Genomic DNA, 19,281 nt, shown 5'->3' with positions numbered 1-19,281 from the left:
TGATGAAATATATTCACTTTTAGCAGACAGATCAGCCATACTGTACCTTTTTAGAGAACTAAGTCCCATGTGATCTCATTTATTAGTCCAAAAATATGTTGTAATATATAATGTTCCTGGTCAAAAAGGTCCCATTGTTCAGATATGGGACAAACTTACACACAAGTTACAACTGTGCCTTATTAACATTTCTGCTTTGAAACGTGACTAAACAAATTGAATAGTGGAATGCCTGTTTATTAGTTTCAAAGTAATTTCCAGTTCAAGATTACTTAGTGTATGAGTGAAAAAGATATTTTTTCTAAATGTTAGTCTTGCAAACTCACTTTGGGATCTGTCCACAGCTTTCAAATATCTCTTTTTAGTGAGTCTCAAAATTATTGTTGCTCCATATTAATTTGGTGTCCCCTTCAATTTTACTAGTGATTATTTCAATCATGAAGCTAAGATTACAGACTTAGTTATTTACTCCAAAAAATTAATCTTACAACATTTGCTTTCCTGCACTAATCACTTTTTGTCTCTCTCAGTTTGGGTCTTTGCCACATGTTTTAGGTCTTGGCTGATTCCCAGTTCTGATCTGATAGTCAAACCCAGTTCTTTCCTTCTCTCACAAAACAGCAACTTTATATGGAAAACTTTTCAACACAAAATGGAAACATTTTTAGTTATTATTGTCAGAGCAGAGACAGGCTGATCTGACACCTAACGTTTTATCAGCCAAGTAATGCTTCCATACATGCCTTTTCTGGGTCAATTGTTTCCTTCTTTATACAACTAATTAATTGACGTTTACATGTCTATTCTAGGGTTGAAAAGAGAGAGATTTTTAATAGAACTGGGGAAATAAACTGTTTTCCCCCCAGTTCTCTGGCAATTATGTGTGGGGGAAGAAATAAAGATTTCAGTTGAGTCTAACCGAATCCCCAAACTGTGAACAATTCCAGTGAATTTAAAAAAAAATTAAGGCTAAATTAAACATGTTTGACAGACCCAAAACATACCTTTTCAATCATTTTTAAAGGGATAGATTCATAAAATGGGTGGTGAGAGGAACAGGTAGTGATGCCCACCTTGGTTAAAGCTCTCAACTTGGGTTGGGGGAAACCCAGGCTCAAGTCTCTTCTTCAGGAGAACTGATCTGGGTCTCGCATCCAAGATTTAGCCAAGCAAGCAGGGCACGAAGTTATAAAAAGGACACTTAACATCACCATCATCTCCTCCTCCTCCAGCCATGTTGTGAACGGCATCTAAATGTTGAAACTATTAGGTGAATTAATGTCAAATCTGCAAAAAACTGGAAGTTGACCAAACCTGCATTTTTCAGCAAATAAAGTGTTAGTCTGAAAAGTTTAACTCTGCTCTAATTTTTAACCTCTCATCCTGTATACAGAAACTAACCACATCAAAGTTATCATATTATCCACTATGTTTATTTTTTCTTGTGTATTAATACATCTATAAATATTCCCTACATAAGGCCAAATTCTAGAATTGCAAGTAGGTGGGAAACCACTGATTTCAATCAGATCTTCATGAATATGCAAGGGAAAAAGTTTCCCCATGCAGCAATTGAAAGATTTTTTCCTTTAGTAATCTTTGTGCTCTCTCTCTGTCATTCTAATTCAGTTTTTTAGAATGCAATTCATGAAAAATCAGTGCATCAGGCCAGTTCATGTGCAATTCAAAATAGCTTGTTGCCTACTTTCTTGTTTTGAGATTATCCAGCCATGTGAAGACTAGCTACAATTTTATGTGGTGAAAACAACTATTCCACTGGCAACTTTTTATTGCCAATAATAATCATTTAAAAATACTCCCTGGTGGTTTAAGCTATGGAAATAGCAGGATTTATCTAAAAATCTGTGAGCAGTTATTTCAAATACATAAGAAATGCATTTGACTTTTATATCACTCTTTCCACAATAATATCATATTTAGGGAGTAAGAAAGATATTGTTTGCCTTGCAGTTCATGAAACTGAAAGCTTAAAAATCTTATTAGGAAAGTGAGTTTTTTAAATCACATATTTACTTAACGCTTGTATTTTCTGTTTGTATTATTACTTATTTGATATATCAATAAAGATGGTACATAGTAATTAGCTAGAAAGTGTCACTGTTCTGTTCTTCATTAATGCTAATAGGCATTACATATCTACATACATTCAAAGTAGACTATGCCTGCAAAATTGGGACAAGAAAAAAATCCCAATCTGTTTAGCCATTTATCGATAAGACAGCAGCATGAAAAGGAATTCCAAGTGTATGAAATGTGTAATAATAGTTGGAACTACTGTACTGGTGAAAGACTGAATGCACAGTTAGAGGTGATGTAACTTTATAAGAATCTTAAAGAGGTTGAAATAATTTTTTATTTTTCTGCTCAGCATTCCATAGGATCATGTCCAGTGATTGTATTTTGAGTAATGAACATGAAAATATTTATAAAGTTTCTAACTATGTCTGTTTGTGTGTGCAATTTTAGATACATGAAAACAGTGTCTGTGCAATTCTGCATGTTTATCTTTGCAAATCAGGTCCCTGATAGAACTACAGTATTGTTTTATTTATAGATGTCATCTACATAACTGTTGTGGATTTGTTTTTTACAAGCAGCATTGCAACAGCATTGGGAGAAAATTATTTATATACATATCATTCATATATATATGAAATAAATATATGATTTTCTGTTAACTCCTATCCTCTCTCCTTATTAATGCATTTGCTATAATTGAGACAAACCACTAGGCACAGATTCCTTTTACCACGGTGTCCCACATCCAGTAAATAACACTCTAACATCAAATATTTCAGAACACAAACTCACTAAAATAAAAACAAACAGAACAAACAGACACAACACAACATGATCCACAATCTAGCATTATTCCACCGTAGCACCACTGAACAACACACTCAAATTTGCACCTTGTCAATAGTTTAAAATGTTTAGTGAACCCAAATTACATTTTCCAAAATGCTTCAGTTCTTGGTCACCTTTGGCAGGCCAATTCCAATCTCTGCTGCTGAGATACTGAACATCACTCTCACCTGTTTTCATTTCAGAAGAAACTAATCCAGACTAATTCCCTTACCTCAAGAAGATATTTAAACAAATATCATCCACACACTCAGGGTTTTGTCTAAATATTACCCATTGCACTAAAACTTCTCTCTGCTCCTCCCCCCCCCAAAAAAGGACTGCTTCCTGTCAGCTCCAGTCTATTATTCTTGGGATGAGCCCTATGGTTCTGTGATGACTTGCTTTTCACTTTGGTCACATTCTGTAAGAGCAAGAAGTTTGGACAAATTAGTAGATGATAACCCACTGCAAGGCCAGCGATCTCGCCACATTTTGCTCTACCACAACCAATACCAACAGGATTAAAATTAAAACATCTGGTTGCTTTTTTCCCCTCTGTTGAATCTGATTTTGAAGGCTTTTAAAACATATCTAATTTGATTCATATAAATTAGAAACTTGACCAGCCAACAGGCAAGAATTCCGAGTATCATATTTCACAGGCTACTTGGTTTTACCCATTTTTAATTCAGAGGCAGCAAAATGAGGATTGAGGGCATGGATAGCTTTCCCCGCCTTTGTCCGAGAAAGCTAAATAAGAAATATTTCATTTTACTAGTCCATTATATTATGTCCCTTTAGTATTTGGATCCCTCAATACATAGATGGCCAAATTTGCATTTGAAATCTAAATGCTGCAAGTATACAAACAAAATTTCATAGAAATTTTCATGCAATACACATTCCTTTTACATATGATACACAAATTCTCAAAGGCTGCAGCCTATATTTCACTCAAAAAATTAGTACATATACCCCACAGACAGTGCAAAATAGGTAATTGGGCAGTTATCAATTTGTGTATTTGCTTGCATAAAGAGTGCCAGATCTTATTAAAATATTTAAGCCCAAACCTTTGAAAACCATTATTTGGAAAGTACACAAATCCTAATGAGGTCACTTAGACTTTGGATATTAAAATTTACATCATAATGGGTCTTTCAGGCCATTATACTGTCAATCTATAGTGATATGTTTCATAGAACAAAAGAATACTATGTATCAAAGCACACCATTCTTACCACCGCTAATCCTAGTGAGAAGGAATATGTTCAGAAATCTAGTACAAATGTGACATTTTGCTTCCCACAAATTTGAACAGTGATGGGTATGTTTTCTACTTTTTGGCTTGTTGTTCAGTACAAATAATATGCAATGCATGAAGCACTCATACGCTACTGGGAAGATGGAACACTGTGTCAATGTAAAAAGAGTATGATGTGTAAAATTTCAGAAAATGGCTGGGATAAATTGTAAACATCACATTAGTGAAAAAGTCCTCAAGTGAACTTACAAAAAAAGGCCTTAAACTTAAAGGTTTGACTGTCTGCAACAAACAAAAACAAGACAGTCAGTATAAAGGCTAATGTTACCCAATAGCATAGCTCTGATCACACCAAATATTCCATGTAGCTATGAAGTTGGAATTAAGGATGAAGTGACATATTTATCTTGCAAATACCTATATTTGTTTTATTTAATTTCAACCTATAAATTAATTTAATTCAGCTGCTTACATTGCTAGAGAAAGCAATTTCCACTAGGTCATTCTAAAATCTAAGTGTAAAACATCTTTCATTGTTACCTTTTACTAACTAGCACCTGATGAAAACATTTCTCATTAAATATTATCCAAAAGAGATTTTTAAAGGACTCTGCCATGGTTGTATTTTGTGTTCACTTCCTGAAAACATGTGAGTGGCAAAAATTTGCTGTTATTTTGTTCACAGAAAGTACATAAAAAGTACATGAAAGTTTTGTGATCACAAAATCCAGGTTTAAAATTTATGCTCGATTATTTGTTCCAGAATTGCTCAGGCACTCATTCAGCTGAAAAACAGGAGCAGTATCATGTTGTTTTACCTACCTAACTTCAGCTAAGCAATACATTTTGCCTTTTAAAACATTCAGTTTCAAATACTCACAGCAAAATCGTGACCAATCCAGACATTAAAAAAATCGGAGGAAAACTGTCTACTATATTTGAAAAAGTATAAGGAAATTGCATTCCGCTTAAAGATTCTATCAGCAGAAAAAGAGGTGAAATTTATCAGATGAAATATTTGTCAATTTTCACTGATCTGTGTAGGTTGCCATAGCAATTTTTGAGCTGTGCTATGCACTTGCTTCTTAATGTATTGTGCTACTTTCTCTAATCCCTCTGCCTCTTTTATTGATAACAATTCATGTTTATTCACTTGAATTCCTTATGGATTTTATAGAAACAGTTTTCCCACCCACCCAAATCATGAGTAATGTATTGAATATTCACTACAGTGGGTGCATCCTCCTTTCTGCCAGAGCAATTCAATTACTTGTTTTCAGAAAGAAAACAAAGTCCTGTTCTGAAGATAATTTCAATAAATAATTTCCCTGAGACTGCGAATCTAACCCAAGTCTTTCATGTGCAAGACATTCTAATAATACTATTACAGGACCAACAGCAGTGTAAAGACCAAAGGAAGGCAAATGTTTATAGTTAGGCTACAGGGCAGTCAGTCTTCACCTGTTGTGTTTAATCAAACAATTAGGCTCCCATAATGCTATTTTTCAAATAGTTTATACAGGAGAAGTGGATAAATGGAAGCTGCTTAGCACTTCATGGGGGAAAAAAAAACTTTTAAAATGTGGCTTGCAAAAAACCAGACTTGCTTGCTTACAAAATAATTGTTTGCATAACTGAAACATGTCCATCTCTTTAAAAGGTCATGCACAATAAAAAGAAAGCTAATCATTATTACCCATTGGAGCTGTGTGAAGATTTCATTCCTGAAGCAAAAGTTGGTAGAAGTTTACTTTTTGACATTTCTGCTTTTTGGGCATAAATGTATTGGCTGATCTCAATTTTTTACAGTGACAAAAATAACATTTTGCATTTGAAAATTACATTTTCTGGTCAGTACTTCCAGATTTTGTTTTGCATGCTCAGGCTCAAAGAAATAAATTTAAGACGGGAAAAACAGAATCGATTTTTAAAAACTCATTTGGGGAACTTTATGCTTCACTTGGTTCCCATTTTATTTTTTCTTGAAGACTGCAAGGCCAGAAGCGACCATTAGATTATTTAGGCTGCCTTCCTGTATAACACGGGTCATGGAATTTCATCCAGTTATCCTGTATTGAACCAATAGCTATGTAAGTATGGCATGCCCAACTCAAGTAGTCCACTCCATCATTTCAATATATGACAGTGTAATATAATGTTCTCTGTCACTTCAATTAACTTTATTTAAACAAGTGTGCTGACACTAATCCCTTCTTACCTCCATTCCTACACACTTGCCTCTCCAACACAGTCAGATCTTGAGTGATATTCTTGTACCTTCAGTTATAGCTAGCTGCTTTTGTGCACCAGCTCCTTGATGGGAAAACTATTCCCACCATCTGCACAGCTTTTGAGACAGTTTACTTTAGAAAACCTTGCCTTTTGGTAAAAGGCAAACAGCTTGTGCCAAACTTACCTAAGTTATATAACTTGAAACATAAAGGGTTTATATACACTAGATATACGGTAATACAAAGAGAAGGTTAAAATCAGACAGCAGGGAACTACTAATGGTAAGAGTGTTTAAACATATTTTAAACATGGACTCATTTTCTGATCCATACTTGCTGAAATTCTCACTAGGGACAATTGCTCCAGCTATATATTGGACTAACGAACTCAACACCCTCATCTTCCAGTTTTCCACATCTAAAGAGAGAGTCTGACTCCCAACCACTGACTAACTGTTATTTATGTTTTAGCAGATAGCTGTACTGAAGTTTACTTTTGATGAGTAAAGAGGGAGAGGGCTGTAAATTAAATACTGCTACCTCAGTCAACTGCTGTCAAGAACGTAAACAAATAAATTACCTGCGGTCAGATAAGGAGAGCCACTCTACCTTTGAAATTCAGGATGCAATGTAGCAGTTTGGCCTCCAGCCAGTGAGAAGCGCCTTCCCTTTTTCTCTGATCTCTAGTGCCTATTGTCTGGTAATTACAATTACCAGCTATCACAACCAGCACCTTCCCTATTCCAGACTGAATTATCTGCTTATTGTATATATTAAGGTATTTATCCACATGGAGCTAAAGAATTAAAGAATCATGTTTAAACTCAGCTCCCTTGAAAGTCTTATTATTTCCATTGAAACTAGTTTCTAGGTTTGGCAGGCCAGTGTGAATGGGGTTATTCTGTAGAACAATGTATAAATGTCACCTGCTAGTCTAAGGAGTAAGGAGATGGATTACCAGACAGTACAAAAACAAAAAACAAAAACAAAAAACAGCACTGAAACCATTTTGTAGTCAATCTGTGTTTATATCAAATCAGCTTAAACTATATTTTAACCTGATGTGGCAAAGCATGCCCTGAGCCTCTGAATGGGGGAGATTTTAAAATAAAAAATGTGTTAGCTTTTATATTTGACAAATATAAAAATGTGTCAGCATCTGACAGTTCTGTTTACATATTTTTTTAAATTTTATGCTGTCCTGCTGCCTGTTGGGAATTACAGTGTTGTGCATTATACAGATTCATCCTGGGCACCACTAGCCTTCAGAAATTTTTAAAATCCGACAAAGTCAAACATGGAAGCAAAAGCCGCACCCATGTTCCACAAGGAAACTGAGTCCCTTCCAGAAAATATATTGTATTTTATTTGGGCCCTAAGCCAAATGTCATTCTTCCAGTAGGCCAGGCTAATTAAACCAATGTGATGAGCTCCCAAACAGGCATGTATTTGCCTTTGTGAAATTTATTAATATTTAACTATTTTTTTTTGCTGAAAACATCACTGCTAAGTTGTAGTGTTTCACCCAGGTTGCCCACCCTCCCCACACTTCTGTGACTGACACTTCTCTCCCCTGCAAGGAAGCAGGAGGCAATGAGTAGGATGGGCTGCTGTGCTGACCTCTAGACTGAAACAGCCCTTGTCTCCTGGCCTGTAGAGTTTAATGTCTCCATCAGCTCTGCGGTGTGGTTCGGTGGTGGCTCGAGGGTGATGAATCTCTTGCTCCTCTCCTCGATCTTGACTGAGCTGCCACTCCATCTGATCCCTCAGTTTGGACTGTTAGGTGCATGGGCGGTTTATAACAAAAAACAAAAGACAGGAGGGAATAAAGAAAACAAAAATGGGTAAGGTAGACAACTGGAAAAAAACTACAAGACAAAGAAAAGCGTGAAAAGAAAAAACAACTTAAATACAGTGGCATAAGAAAGTGAAGAGAACAAAACCAAAATGAGGATGAGCAAAATGATGGGCTGAAACATCTGAAAAGCAAAAAAGAGAAAGAGAGGAAAAAAGAATGCAAACACTGGTTATGAGGCGCATGCAATGAGGATGCATGAGTCAAACCAACAGCAAGCATACAAGTCATGAAGGATACGGGATACAAGGCTCTTCCTTCCTTACTTGTGCTGTGCAGAAAAGCTATATCCAGTGTGGCAGTTGAGACATGCGCCCATTGGCAACGCTTTACGAAAGGCAGTCCTTCGCTGGCTACAGTGCTTCTCACTCGCCCCTCGGTTATGTGAGTGAGCTGTAAGCAGGCTTTTCAAAAAACATCACTTAGAAATTTTATTTTGTTTGGGTTTTTTGGTAAGGCAATTGAGGACACGCCTCATTCTTTTACGAAGGAGCACAATAAAGAATTCTATACATTCATTAGCAAGGCTTCTAATTGCTTTTGACAAGAATAGGTACTCTAGATTTTTTAACTAATCACATCTTCATCAGGAAATGTTGCTGCTAAAGACAACAACAAACAAAAATAAACCCAAATAACCCCAGATACCTATTGCTTTCGTTGGATTAGCCTTTTTACCATGAGGAACCGCCTCTGAACCAAAGGTGTTGAGCATAAAAAAATTAAAGAGGATTTGTTTCACATTTTAGAGTGTAATACACTGCCAATTTGAAATCATAAAGCAGCTGTGTAGCAAATTAGCTCTACAGTAGCAATGCCAGCAAGAAAGACAAACAATAAAACAGAGGGAAAGCAAACAACAAGCCCACTTACCTGGAAGTCTGTAATTAACTCCTTTCCTAGGTTACCAATGGGTGAATCTCGAGACATGGATGTCATTGTAGACAGAAAACTGGAAGACTCTGTCAAGTGGGGCAAAGGGGAAAGGTCTTCCATTTGTTCTTTGAGGCCTTCCCCAATGTGATCAACCTTCTCCAGGAAGGTTTGCAGTTCTTTCCGGAAAGCCTTCATTCTTGAATTGATAGTATCCAGAAGTTCTGGTTCATTTTTATCCTCACATCTCTCTTCTCCACTTTTGAAACCCTGCTCAGAAGAGGGACTGCTGGTGATGTGTACCTTTGCATCATAAATTAAACTATCAGTGTCAGTAATGAGACGCTCCACAGTCCTTTCGAGTCGTTCAGCCTCTCGTTTGATGTTAATTAAAGACTCTGTGTCCTCTCTCACTCTCATCAACTCAGTAGAACAGAGGTCACTAACTTCTGATGGTTTACCACTCCCAAAACCTGATGTCTTCTCATAAACTTCTTCCGAGTCACTCTCACCACCAATGGGTCCTTCTCTCTTTGGTTGAGTTGGGCGTCCCTCTTCACTGTCACTCTCTTTCTTTCCAGCATCACTGTCAGCATCACTATCCCTGGGACTTGAAGTGCGCAGCCCTAAGTGGGAGACAAGATCATAGCGCTGCACATTGGACACCAACACACGATTCTCATACTGGAGTTTCATCACCTTTCCACTCAGTTCATTGATTTGCATCCTCGCTGATTTTAGCTCCTCCTGTAGCGATCCAGTGCATTTAGAAGGACCATCATCCAGCCAGTTGGACTCCTGACTGGGCTCAAACTTGAATTTATTCAGTTCGTTCGTTAGTTGTTTGTTGTGATCCTCAATCTCAGAGATCGATCTCCTCAACAGCTCCGCCTCTTCTTCAACAAACTGCAAGTGACGACGCAGCTCTGTAGCCGACTCCATGGAGTCGCCGTATGGTGAGGTAGGAATGCTTGAAATGTGGTCCCGGCTAAGACATTCTCTCTCATACTGGCATCTCATATCCTCCATCTCAGCTTTAATACCTCTGTTCTCCACCTCCAGTTCAACTATCTTCCTGCCCAATATGTTAGCTTCCTCTTCCACCAGTTTCAGACGAAGTTTCAGCTCAGCCTCTCTGGTGCTGGGTGGCCCTCCTGATTCCCCAGTAGGAAGTGGACTGTCCACCTCTCCATAGATAGACTTGTACTTCTGGAGCTCCTGTTCCAATTCATCTTTTTCCTTCCCCAGCTTGGCCATTTTCTTACGCATCAGCACTGCTTCTTCTTTGGCAAACTGAAGCTGGCACTTCAAGTCAGCGCTGTCCTCCTGCGAATAAGAAGAGTGTCCTCCAAAGAATTATTATACAATAAACGCATAATCAATTGTTTAAGCACCAGAATTGTCACATTTTGTTCCTTTGAATGTTTAAACATACATACAAATTAGATAATTTTTAGAATGCATGAAGCAGAGACTAAACTGAATGAATGAGACTGCACCTCATTTTTCCACTCAAGTCTTTTTTTCGGCAGCGTGCCAAACTGAGTGGTTGCCTTGCCATAATGAAAAGCATGTACTAGACTTTAACTAAAGACTCCTCATGACAGGTGATGTCTGCAAATTATCTTGAAAATGAGACGCACTATTGTTGTTGTTGTTGGGGAATAGGATGTGACCATTAGGGATGTTAAAAATCATGTTCTCTCAGAGGTGACACACAGTTACCCATGCTGCAGGCTCTGCATTATAAAGCTTAGATTGATACTGTAGAGCCGGCAGCAAAGCCTCCGCAGGAGCAGGGTCTCCAGCCTCTATCGGCCCAGTTCCCAGGGAGGAGGCTTCGTTACCTTGCCGCAGTGAAGCTGCCTCCCCAAGAGGATGAGTGTAACAGGCAGCATTAACCAGTCAGTCGTTTACACTCTAAAATCTCTATATCATATCACCTGTGATATAAACCATGTGGGAGCCCAGTTCTCCAGAGGTGACAGTGAAAAGGAATACATGAGCATGACCAGATGTTCTGTTTCAGCCAGGACAGTTCCATTTTTTAAGCTCTGTCCCAGACATCATGACTTTTTTGCCAAAAAAACAAAAAAACCCTAAAACCAAAAAACAATAAACAGGCATTTTCCCTGTTTGCTCTTGCCCTGCAGAGGTGCAGAGCAATGTTTGGGCAAGAGAAAATGGAACAAAATGCCCCATTGACCAAAAAAGTTGTGATATCTGTGCAGTGCTTAATTTGTAATCAAAGAGGTGCCGGGGCTCAGGTCTGTTACAAATTAAGCTTTGGCTGGGCAGCTGGAGAAAGGCAGCTGCTGGCCAGGTGTCCCACTTCAAAAGTAGTGCTACCTCCAACAGGAGTGTAAAAGTAAGGGTGGCATAGATGGCTGTATTGCTACTTTTATTTCTATGCTACTGCTGGTAGCGGTGGCGCCTGCAGAGCTGGATAGCCAGAGAGTGGCGGCTATTAGCTGGGAGCTCAAAGGTGCCAGGGCAATGAAGTGCCAAGCCAAGTGGCAAATTTAGCAGTGGGTCTGTGACACTGGCTTGTACCAACCTTGTATGGCGACACCAGGTGGCTCACATTCTCTAGTGCAGAAGTGAGGGGAGGGCAGGCACGGAAGGAAATAGGAGCAGAGTGGATCTGGGAGAGGGACAGAGAGGAGGGAATGGGGGCAGAAAGGAGGGGGAAGGCCTGGTGCAGAAGGCTCTATATCCATTCCCAGTGTCCCACTTTCAGTTTAGGGAAATAGGGTCACCGCAGCACTAGCCCACTGTAAAATCCAAACCCAGCCCATTAGAAAAGCTTCACCTTAGAGCAAGCACAGTCTCTTAAATGAGAGACTTTGTTCTGGGGATATTTTTAAAACACAACTCCATTGTGTATTACCCAGAAACAAGATGCAAACTATTCTCTTGCATGATTCACTTTCATTACTTGTCATGGAGATGTAGGCACTTTGTCTCAGAAAAGACACATCTGTCAGCATCAGTATAATTATACGGAAGGCACCCTTTGAGGTTGTAGATTTTGTCAGTGTTGCTGGGAGGGCTATGAGGACACAAACAATAAAATATGGACCCTCCATTTCAGTTGCAGCAACACTACACAACAATACACAGGTACAATTTGTTACAGTGCACAGTAAGAGATATAAATGTCAGAAGAAGAAATGCGGATTTTCATATTCTCTCAGTTTAGATAAAAATTTGGTACAAGACTACTTAAGACTATGCGATCTGTTAGCAGAAGTGTAGTTCCTAAAGTATACCTCATTACATCATCAATATAATCTCTTACATAATCTACCACTACCTTTGTTTAAATATACTCTAATTATATAATTTCAGTCATTAACGTATACCGAGTGAATAGGCTTAGTTCTGTTCCCTTGAAGTCAGTGGTAGTTTTGGCACTGGCTTCACTGGGAGCAGGATAAGATTTTTAAATATTAAATAGTAAAAAAGATAGATTGCTAAGTAATAACATTAAATGGGTAAACAAAAGACTCATATGCCTCCAAACAATCAAAGCTGCCAATCAGTTCAGCGATGACCGGGAGTATGAGAATCAAACAGATCAAAACAAATGCAAATTGGTTAACTGGGTAAGACAATGGTCAGAGTTGCTCTGACACTAATACCTGGAATTTTAATAAAAATGTTCAAGAAGATATAAACTTCTATCAATTATAATGAGAGTCTTTATAATAGATTCCTTACCTATTAGGGATGTAAGCGACTAGTTGACTCGACTAGGAGTGACTCAATTAGTTGCAGCAGTGGGGAGTAGCAAGAGCCGGTGCTGGGGGCGCCATCTTAAAAGCTGTTTCCCCCCAAACACCATCTCCGTGGGGGGCAGGAGAGGCAGAGGTGTAGCAGACCGGCACTGATCAGCTGATTCCCGGCTCACGCCCAGTCCCAGGCATCGCGCCCCTGTTTTTTAAATGTATTGAGAGCTGGGCAGGCTCTTAATACGTTTAAACATCAGAAGCGAAGGGGTATGGGGTAGGTGTGAGCCAGGACAGCTGATTTCCAACTCGCGCCTGGTCCAGCCCACTGTGCTTCAGCCTGCCAGCTCTTAATACATTTAAAAGGTAGAGCCACAGTGGGGCTAGCTCCCAAAACCCTGCTGCAGCTCCGCAGTTTCCTCTGCTTATCGACTAGTCAATAGAAATTCCATTGACTAGTTGATTAAACAAAATTTAACATCCCTATTACCTATGTTAATATATTTACATGTTATCACATAAGCGCAAGTGCGTGCGCACGCGCACACACACACACACACACACACGCACAGCTTCCATTGTGAAATCACACATGTGCATCTTCACAAGCATGTAGATGTTGGAAATTAAGTGCCAATATCAGACATGACAGAAGTTGATGAACTTCTACTGAAATCTCTGGAAGGTTTTGCTTGCTTTGGCTTTAAGAGTAAAATATCTTTATTCAGTGCAGCAGAACGGGATTTTGTACTCTAAGAAATAAATTGTTCTTCAGTTTGTCCTAACAATAAGTTTATTACCACCATTAGAGGTTTTAGAGGTTTTACTTTTAACAACAGTTATATCTAGATCAATGCTGGACTCATCTGCAAGGAAATTAATAACTTGTATTTGTATTCCTGAGAACATATAAAATAACATTTAGACCAGCTCCATCTTAAAAAAACAAAAAACAAACAAAAAAAACAAAAAAACAAAAAACCAGCCATAAATACTCCCATATGAAATTCCCCTTATGTTTTCTTTGAAATTCAATAGCATTCATTTTATTTGTCTTCTTTCTTTGGCTGCCAAGCCCAGCAATCTATATTTTTTCCTGGAAATTCCTGTGTAATTACTGAGGTTCTTGTGTCTCCATTTTTGCTGGTAACTTCATTCATATCTATTGTAAAGCTATAGACTTCACACATATCTCTTTCATTGGTGTTAGCTAAACAGGCTTGATCCTGCTCACATTAAGGTCAAAGAGAATTTCAGACTTACTTTGCACTGGATTTCAAGACTATAAACAATAGTCACCTAGACATTCTTGAGGAATGACGAATGGGTTTGCTTTAAAAAAAAAAAATTAAAAATGTTCATAGACTTCAATGCATTTTGGGTCAGGATCTTAATGCTTGTGTCCAACTTCATTGCTTAAAGCAAGTTGAACACTTCCACGACTATATGTTGTTTTAACCTCAGAAAAACATACTGGTATTATTATATTATTAGTCTTTTGACTAAAATGTTAAAAGTATCATAGGTAATTGTAAAGCTAACAATCTTTTTCACAATTACCAAAGTAGAACAAAAACAAGAAAAATTGTTTCCATTCAAAACCATGGGGGGATAAAAGACAGATATAAGACAACAGAATTGCTGGATGTTAATCCCAACTACCAAACATGGATTTCATTTGGAAAGGTGACATCACAGGCGGCCCCAGGGATGGAGCTGGCTCCAGTGTAGGAAAGCAGGATAAAGGACCCGCTGAAGGTAGGGAATTGGGTGGGTTCTGGACTGGCTTAGGTGACAGGGCATTTGCCTGGGGAGTGCAGGGGGGTAGGATCGAGTTTCCCTAGTTCACATGCATGATAACAGAAACTCTGAATCCTCTGTGAGCCAGGCCAAGGGGATAAAATGCTCAGAACAGATTGGTCAGTACCATCTATGCCTGCCAGAAGTAAGACAAATTCCAGCTTTCATGCACATGCCCTCTCAGAAGCTTTGTGTACAAGAAATATCAACGATTTCTTGACCAGATGAAGTCAATTTTAAAGTACCGGTAGTGATATGTAGGACATTCATTCTTACAAGTTTAACGAATATGGCAAATTAAGGAAATTAATATATCGGGGGATTAAGTTAAGATTTATATCGTTTAAGGCTTAAGCCATTAAAGAGACAAGAGAAGGAACAGAATTTGTGACATTGTAGAGGAACAAGAGGTTGAAATCATAACAGTTAAAAGCAGAGCTATGCCATGGTCTGATTGTCTCTCACAGCTGGCATACAGAAACTCTCCTAAATGTGGCATGTATGCCAGAATGTGTATGAAAAGCAAAGTCAGCAACAATACAGAAGTGTCCTAACATTAACAGTGTTAACAAAAGACAGAACTATGTAGCACTTTAAAGACTAACAAGATGGTTTATTAGGTGATGAGCTTTCGTGGGCCAGACCCACTTCCTCAGATCAATATGTGGAAGAAAATGGGCACAACCATATATACCAAAGTGATACAATAAAAAAAAATGAACGCATGTGAAATTGACAAATCAAATTTTAGAACAGAGTGGGGGTGAGGGGGGAAGGTTAGTGTCTGTGAGGTAGTGACATAGGGGTGATAACAGGGGAAGTTTCTGTGAGGTAATGACATTAGGGGTGATAATTGGGGAAGCTATCTTTGTAATGGGTGAGATAATTAAAGTCTTTGTTTAAACCCATACATAAAGTGTCAAATTTAAGCATGAATGACAATTCTGAAGCTTCTCGTTGAAGTCTGGAGTTAAAGTCTCTTTGAAGCAATATGCATGTTTTAAGGTCATTGAGGGATTGGTCAGCCTGTCTGAAATGGCAAGCAACAGCTTTCTCTCTGTAAGAGTCATATCTGTTTTGTGTGCATGGATTCTTTGGCGAAGTGTCTGAGACAACTGTCCAATGTACATAGCAGATGGACACTTTAGGCACATGATGGCATAAATTATATTTCTGGATGAACAGGAATATGTGTTCTTGATCTTGTAATAGGCATGGTTAGGTCCAATAATGGTGTCAGCAGAGTAAATATGTGGACAAAGCTGGCACCGGGGTTTGTTGCAAGGGAAAGTTCCAGGGTTGGTATTAGCGTGATATGTCCTGTGGTTGTTGGTAAGAATCATCCTGAGGTTAGGTGATTATCTATATTTTGTTTCAGCTAGACCAGACCAACACAGCTGCATCTCTATCACTATTAACAGTGTTAGGCACTGATATTAAGAAGTCATTAAGAATCCTTATATAATCTAAATTAAGCCAACATAGAACTTGAAGATATATACAAAGGAAAAGGTAGTGTTAATTAGTTATGCAGTATAAATTTTGTAATGAGGTTGAGGACCTGATCAAAAATTCCAAAATATGGTATTACTTTCCCTGGCAAGACACCAAGGCTGTCTCTAGACTGGCATGATTTTGTGCAAATACTTTTAACGGAAAAGTTTTTCTGTTAAAAGTATTTGCGCAAGAGAGTGTCTATACTGGCACGGATGCTTTTGCGCAAAAGACATCTTTTGCGCAAAAGCATCCATGCCAGTGTAGACGCTCTCTTGCACAAGAAAGCTCCGATGGCCATTTTAGCCATTGGGCTTTCTTGCGCAAGAAATTAACTTGGCTGTCTACACTGGCCCTCTTGCGCAAGAATACTTGGGCAAGAGGGCTTATCCCGGAGTGGGATCATCAGAGTATTTGCACAAGAACCACTGATTTTGTACAGTACAAAGTAAGTGTTCTTGCGCAAATACTCGTGGCCAGTGTAGTCCAGTTGCCAGTCTAGACACAGCCCAAGAGAAACAAAGATAAACTACCATCTCCTTACCACTACCTGCTAAAGAGTATTGCCAGGCAGAAGATGGTTAAGCACTTGTTGCATTGCAAGGTACCATGGCTTGTACCCAAACATCTGTCTGAGGGAAGGTCTACACTACAGCAGAAGGTCGGCGTAAGGTACACAATTCCAGCTATGTAAATTACGTAGCTGGAGTCGACATACCTTATGTCAAGCTTTGGCACCGTTCTCACAGCGGGAGGTCGACAGGAGAAATGTTCCCATCGACAATGAGGAATACTGGCACTAACGGGACACCCTCAGCATTCGATCTAGCTGGTCCTTGCTATACCTTGTAAATCACACGCCGGAAGATTAACCCATAGCGTCGATCTTCAGGCAAGCATAGATGTGCTCGGAGTGCCAACCCTCTTATCGTCTGCTGTTTACTTTGTGTTTGGATTGCTGCCTGCCACTCCTCAAGAAACTCCATTCTACAGCTCTGCTGAATGGAAACTTTTTTCTTAAATAAACTTAAATGGTGAAGGAGCACAACTAAATACTTTTGTTTTGTTTTTCCCTTTATTTCAAGGCAATAATAACTTGCAGGTTATTTACTGGGTTTGTACTGCAGAGGATGGAACAGTTCTTCATATTTTTGAATACAGTAGATGAAAAATTGGTCCTGATGTAGTTTATAAACATTTAAGTACACAGATAGTATCAAACTACAAATCAGAGTCCAAATTCATGGACACCATTGCTTGCAAAACCACTCTAGGAAAGAGTGGACATAAGACAGAAAGTCACTTTGTGGTCTTGGACAAATCACTTAGGTCCAGACTCTAGACTCTTATAAGGTATGTAGGCAGCTAACTCCCACTGACTTCAATTAGGATACTATTGAGGATCTGGGCTTTAACCTCACTGTGACTACAATGTGGGTATTGTAATATTTTATTACTATCTCACCCCGAGGTGATGTAACAGTGATTAGTCAATGTTTATAAAGCTCTTTATAAAGGCATAGGACCAAATTCTGAATGTTCTTGAGTGATTGGCGGGGATGGGAGGAGAGGAAGGGGAAGGACTAGGGATGTGAACCTATGGAATCCTCTGTTTATGAGCTGGTTTGCTTTCCCTGAGCACATGGGGAAAAATTATTCATACTGCCAGCAACATCAAACAACCTGAAGTGGGCAGGACCAAGCCCTCACTTATAATCATGTATATAAATCTTATAGTTGGCCACGTGCTTTTGGCCCCAAGTAGCTGATCATTTAAATAAGCACCCTCATCACAGGCAATGTGGTGGAGGAGGGAGAAACCATCCTGGGTCACAAGCTCCCCTCAAAATTTTTGCCAGGTTGGAAGTCGGGCTGAGAACAGCACAGGGGGATGTGTCTAGGAAAGGCCTAGGCATTCAGTGTAGCTGCTGAGCTCCACTAAAAGACACCCAGAGCAAGGAGGAGAGACGGGGATGACAGTGAATCTCTGCCCAAGGGAGCATGGCAAAGCCCTCTTAGTCCTGTCTCTTCCTCACTTGCAGCTGCAGTTACCTGCTGGGCATTATGTGCCTGAAGCCCACTCTGGCCTGCACCAAGCCTGCAGTGGGAAGACAACGAGAGACGTGGGAAAGGAGCCGTGAAGGGCATGTGGACAGTACAGAGATAGTAGGAGAGGGGCAGTCATGTGCCCTCCAACCTTTACATTTTGCACCCACACCATGAACAGGTACCGATGGTCTCTGCTCATCAGCTGGCAGTTTGGGAGGGGAACACCTTGCACCTTTCAATGGCTGCTTCCCTTGAATTCCTACCCCGAGGCACTCTGCCTGAGTTCTCTGCAGGTCCACTGCTTGCAGACATTACTCGGGCAATAAATCTCCCTTCCCCGTTCCGGCCCATGCAGCAAGGGCTGGTCATGACATAAAGTGCCAGTGTTGTATTATTATTATTACAAATCAATAGATGTTAAGACTCTATCAACTTAGAGAAAATCACATTAATATATTCATTTTGCAGATGGGGGCTGCTGTGGGCAACTGGAGAGATAAACCGGAGGTACAGTCTCTCTCTCCAACAGAACTGTGATGCTGCTATTGACTCCTCTTCACAGTGATCTGAAATACTACCCTCTTCTCCCTCCCCCCACCTCAACCTTATTAAATTGCTAATGGAATAGAGACTAGACAAGACTTCACCCACCGCAGTCAGCACAAAAAGGAAAAGGAATCTGGGTTGACCGGCTTCCTGGGGAGAATCAGCTTATGGAAAAATCAATAAAAGCAGCATTCAGTGGGGAGGGCAGATAGCTCAGCCACTACATTTTAACTGAGCTAGAGGAAGCAAATATTTTTAAGTTCACATGCTGTTCACCTCATCTGAGAAACCAAACCTTAGGCTCTGACACCAGAAAAACACATTAGGTGTTGTTGTAGTGTGTGAACTCCATCTGACGCCAAGACATTCATTAACACAGAAACTTTGGCACCATGTATAAATTTAGTTAGTTCCTGAGCTATGAAGCAATTAGTTTGTGAGGAAAGGTGTTTTTCAAGAAAACCTTTAACATGAGTTTAAATACTAGAGATTAGACTAAAACTGAAGAGCTGCATGGTTTAAAAATCAAATTTCCACCCTAAATTGCTTCTAAATGATCCAAAAGGCCCT

General features: G+C 39.3%; 1 protein-coding gene across 5 annotated transcripts in view; it reads right to left on the bottom strand.

Annotated features, from left to right (window-relative positions):
* The window catches only part of MTCL1 (microtubule crosslinking factor 1), a 172,872-nt gene that overhangs the window by 51,570 nt on the left and 102,021 nt on the right, over positions 1 to 19,281 (bottom strand). For all 5 annotated transcript variants that reach the window (XM_089776306.1, XM_089776307.1, XM_075920965.2 and 2 more), the window contains exons 5-6: positions 9,092 to 10,417; positions 7,984 to 8,139 (exon numbers count right to left, since the gene is read on the bottom strand). In XM_089776306.1, the coding sequence (XP_089632432.1) occupies positions 7,984 to 8,139; positions 9,092 to 10,417 (1,482 nt within the window). The remainder of the gene's footprint in view (positions 1 to 7,983; positions 8,140 to 9,091; positions 10,418 to 19,281) is intronic.

This window comes from Pelodiscus sinensis, chromosome 2 (genome assembly GCF_052426305.1).
Source record: "Pelodiscus sinensis isolate ZL-2025 chromosome 2, ASM5242630v1, whole genome shotgun sequence".
Lineage (NCBI taxonomy): Eukaryota > Metazoa > Chordata > Testudines > Trionychidae > Pelodiscus > Pelodiscus sinensis.
Note: the sequence above shows the minus strand (reverse complement) of the source record. Positions and strands in the feature narration are given on the sequence as shown.